Source organism: Arachis hypogaea, chromosome 12, assembly GCF_003086295.3.
Source record: "Arachis hypogaea cultivar Tifrunner chromosome 12, arahy.Tifrunner.gnm2.J5K5, whole genome shotgun sequence".
In the NCBI taxonomy this organism is placed as follows: domain Eukaryota; kingdom Viridiplantae; phylum Streptophyta; class Magnoliopsida; order Fabales; family Fabaceae; genus Arachis; species Arachis hypogaea.
The window spans coordinates 40,817,620-40,822,606 of record NC_092047.1 but is presented as its reverse complement, the minus strand read 5'-3'; the positions used below and the strand labels follow the sequence as shown (position 1 = coordinate 40,822,606).

The 4,987-nt window shown below is 39.9% G+C and overlaps 1 protein-coding gene across 1 annotated transcript; it reads right to left on the bottom strand.

Annotated features, from left to right (window-relative positions):
• Positions 1-275: 275 nt before the first annotated feature.
• On the bottom strand, positions 276-4,629 carry LOC140176709 (uncharacterized). The gene is made up of 3 exons (XM_072208254.1): positions 4,552-4,629; positions 1,408-2,465; positions 276-280 (listed from the first exon to the last, which is right to left on the bottom strand). The coding sequence occupies exons 2-3, from the start codon at positions 2,456-2,458 to the stop codon at positions 276-278; spliced, it is 1,056 nt and encodes a 351-aa protein (XP_072064355.1). The 5' UTR covers positions 2,459-2,465; positions 4,552-4,629.
• Positions 4,630-4,987: the final 358 nt, after the last annotated feature.

The window sequence follows — 4,987 nt, the reverse complement described above, 5'->3', positions numbered from 1 at the left end:
TTAAAGGTAAGGCGAGCTGTGAAAATCCCTTAATGAATCTACGATAATACCCCGCCAAACCTAGGAAACTCCTGATCTCTGTCACTGAAGTTGGTCGCTCCCAATTCATCACTGCTTCCACCTTAGCAGGATCCACAGCTATCCCCTGCTTACTCACCACGTGGCCAAGAAACTTCACTTCACTCTTCCAGAACTCACATTTAGATAACTTAGCATATAACTTCCTATCTCTCAGAATTTGAAGCACAATCCGCAAGTGATCAGCATGTTCCTCTTCAGTCTTAGAATAAACAAGAATGTCATCAATGAAGACAATAACAAACTTGTCCAGATACGGTCGAAAAATCCTGTTCATATAATCCATAAATACTGCCGGGGCATTAGTTAACCCGAAAGACATCACTGTATACTCATAATGACCATAACGGGTTCTGAAAGCAGTTTTCGGAATATCCTCGTCTCTAACCCTTATCTGATGATATCCGGATCGCAAATCAATCTTAGAAAATACACCGGCACCCTGTAACTGATCCATTAGATCATCGATTCTAGGCAACGGATATTTATTCTTCACAGTGATCTTATTCAATTGCCGATAATCGACACACAGCCGCATACTCCCATCCTTCTTCTTTACCAGTAACACTGGCGCTCCCCACGGAGAAACACTTGGTCGGATAAAATGCTTACCCAACAGATCTTCCAGCTGAGCTTTCAGTTCAGCCATTTCTAAAGGCGACATCCTATAAGGAGTAATTGAAATCGGACCGGATCCAGGTACCAACTCAATTACAAATTCAACCTCTCGGTTAGGTGGGAATTCATTAATATCTTCCGGAAACACATCTGGAAATTCACATACAACGGGAATCTGCTCTAAACTCTGATCATCACCTGATACTCCCGCAGTTAATAACATAATACCCTGACATTCGGTTCCAGAACAGTTTACTATCACAGAATTCAAATAGTAACTATTCACCACAACCGGTGCTTCTGACCCTTCCGGCATAAACTGTACTGACTTTTCAGAACAATCAAGTAAAACATGATTCTTGGATAACCAATCCAATCCCAAAATAAGATCAAGACCAGTCATAGGCAAACAAATCAAATCATGCACAAATTCACGCTGTTGCACTCGAAAAGGAACTTGTGGACATTCTATCCTAGTCACCATAGCTTCATGAGTAGCATTATATACTTTCAAATCATAACCTAGAACCACCATTCTCAATCCTAATTCATGGGCCTTTTCAAATGCAATAAATGAATGACTTGCTCCTGACTCAAATAAAGCATTTAAGATTTTACCAGCCATTTCACAATTACCTCTAATCAGTGTCTCAGATCCCTCAGCACCAATGGTAGAAGTGGTGTATACTCTCCCCGGCTGCTGCACCCTACCAGTCTCATACTTCTTCTTCTCAGGGCAATTACTGGCTATATGCCCGGGCTGTCCACAGGAATAACACACTCCAAGTCCTAGTCTGCATGGAACTCCAGGATGATACTTTCCGCACTTCTGACAATTCAGATCTTGATGTGGCTGCTTCCCAAACCTTTTTCCTTGACTAGCATTGGTATTCGGCCTTCTGTAATTACCTTGACCCTGAGTCTGCTGCGAAAAAAAACCTCCACGTTTGAAATTCCTACCTCTCGGAGCAAAGTTCCTCCCTGAAGGCCTCTGAAAAGGCATCCTCAAACTCCCTTTCTCTGCTGCCGCCTTCCTCACACAATCCTCAGCCACCCTACTCTTATTCACCAATTCAGAAAATACCCTGATCTCCATTGGGGCAACGAAGCTCAGAATATCGCTCCGAAGACCTCCCTCATATTTAATACACTTCCATTCAGCAAAATCTTCAGGCGCACTTTGACAGATACGAGAAAAGCGACATAACTCCTCAAATTTGCTAGTATACTCAGCAATAGTCATCTGTCCCTGCTTTAACTGCATTAATTCAAGTTCCTTGGCATTTCTGGCTGAATTAGGAAAATATTTCTTATAGAACTCTGTCCGGAAAACCTCCCAAGGAATCGCAGCACCATCAGGCTGCAGGATACGTCGTGTTCCCTGCCACCAATACTGAGCTTCACCTTGCAACTGATAAGTTCCAAATTCAACCCATTGCTCTTCAGGAACCTGTTGTGCCTGTAATGCCCTTTCCATAGCCTGAATCCAATTATCTGCATCAGTGGGATTTGAGGTTCCCCTAAAAGTCGGAGGGCGAACTTTCAGAAATGTAGCAAGTGTCATAGGACCGTCTCCATCATTATTGTTCCCATGATTACCCTGATTTATCTGATTACCCAGTGCCTCAGCTGTTGCCTGCATAGCTGCAGCCATATTTCCCAAGGCAGCCATAAAGTCTACTGGATCAGTCCCTGTGGGTACAGGAGTAACGGTGCCTGTCCTACCTCTACCTCGCCCGCGACCGCGTCCGCGAGTCGACATCTGGTCCCTATACACACCAAACAAGTGATATTAAGTTGATCAGTCTCAATATCGCAGGTCTAATGCTTTAAGTTCCAAATGCATGCTCACAAACGTTTATGCCATATATATCAATCAGATATCCTAATAGCACATAAACACATATACAGAGAATGCACAGAAGCACAATCAGTCCGTCTTTCAGGCTCTATAGGAACGAACTGCTCTGATACCATTAATGTAACACCCTACCACACAAAGCTTTACGCTTAAGTCGTAAAACAGAGGTGATGTGGTATTACGACCTTTAAAATAAAATAAGTACATATAATAGCAGAAGAGTTATAATATGCTAGGAGCCTTGAAGAAAAGGGGGAAATAAAAATCGCACAATAAAGGCGCAACGCTCAAGGAACGAGTTAACTTACGTGCTAAGAAAACCATAACTATCAAACATAAGCTAACAGAAGTGGGAACAGAGTGCCAAAGATACAAAATATCAAGCTCCTAACTCAGCCTGCGAAGTCAAGACTGGCCGGAGAATATTTACACATATATATACATACATATCCAAAACCCAAAAGTACATATACACAATCCTGCCTCTCCATAAACCTCTAAGAGGATCAAAAAGAATAAGTCATGCGGAGAGAAAACTAAGTACATATATATACATCATAGCATAACAAAATATCCCAGTAACCACTCCGTTTCAAGAGTCCAGACGCCTAACGAGATGCCTCTCGACCTGCATCTGAAAAATAACAACATAGTATGGAATGTGAACCGGAGGTTCTCAGTATGGTAAAGGTGCCACACACATAATATATAAGGTCCTGGGAATGCCAGAGGCAATCCTAGAACGCCGACACTCAGATTGTAGAGCTTAAAGTATTAAACAGAAGCCATAAAAGGTGGTTCTCTAAAAATATTTAATCCTAACTTAACTTAACCTTAAATCTAAATCCCATACTGCCATTCCTCCATACCTCCAACTCCATCATGCATTTTCACAGACAACTAAACAGACAAAGGCAAACACAAGAAGGTTACAAGTACTGCAGATAACAAATATACATTTAGCATGGCAAATACAGATACGCACACCCAATTAGAGCACAAGCAAGTAATTTAAGTAATATGCATATGATGCATGCCTGTCCTATGGCTGATGAGGCTCATCTGTCGGTTATCCAGCCAACCCGACAAGTCTGAATTGTCCTTAGACTGTCCCCCGACGTGCATCCCCAAGAGTCTATGCATAGATTTTTCTCAAATAATCAATATTGCTCAATGGGGGTAACATTCTCGGGAATTTATATAGTGCCCGGTCACACTTACGTCGTAGGGTCAACAGAGTATCGAGTTTTCAACCTGGTACACGTGGTGGCAAGCCACGGCACTTAATCCAGGGAATCTCGTATCTCAGATTATTCAAATTCACAAGCCATATAAATAATTCAATTATAATTCATCAACATCAACATCATTCTCAATCGCATATCATTCATCATCATACATCAATCATATACAATCCTTATCCTTCATTATCACGCTTCCCATTCCGTCCATCAATAGTTCCAATTCAAAACATAATTCATTCTTTTCTAAATGAATCAAACTTAAAACATGCTCATTTTCTTAATAACTCAAAATCGAACCATATAACCTTTGAATCTAAATCTTTTTAAATAATCATATAAACAAAATCTCTAATTTTTATAAAATTTCGGCAGCATCTCCTCTAAAACTCGGACTTTGCCACCCTGTTCGGGTCCAAACCTGTATTCTTTTCAATTCAACATATCCTAGGCTTTTAACACAAAATACCTCATTATCACAACAACCTCCACAATAGTTATACCTCAAATCAATAATTCACCAAATCATTAGTTAATCAACAATAACATTCAACCATAATTCTCTCCAAATTAACATAACAACATTCACCATCCAAAATTAAAAACTAATTATCCAATAAACTTCAACCAAATATATTCATCGATAAATTACTAAACATTAAACATACACCTGCATTCCAACTTATCCAATGGTCATCTAGCCTAAGTTTTCACAGAACATTATATATTAAATGCAAGAAACCTAAACCATACCTTAGCCGATTTCCACGTAACGACCAAAGCTATTTATTCAAAACCAAAATAGCCCCTCAAAACTCAACTAATCCGCTTCCTCCAAGTTCCAATATTCATAATTTCAAGCTCCAATTATTTATTTTCAACCTAATACACATTCATAATACATATATACCCAATTTAATACTCAAAGCTCAAATTTAATGAAATTAAAATAGAATTATCGTATCCTCACCTTACCCAAGCTTCACATAAGCAAGAGTGAACGTTTCTCTCAAGCTAATTGGATCCTAAAACATCAGAAATCAAAGAAATTCAATATTCCCACTTAAAATTCGAAAATTGGGAGAAGATGAAGCTGAGAGTGATTAAACAAGTTACCTATGAAATTGTTCCGATAGAAATGTAGAGCTCAACGCGGTGAACGCGTGGCCGCAAACGGTGCGGCGATTGG

Coding starts and splice junctions, on each gene's coding strand:
- LOC140176709 (XM_072208254.1), bottom strand. CDS start 2,458: ATGTCGACTCGCGGACGCGGTCGCGGGCGAGGTAGAGGTAGGACAGGC.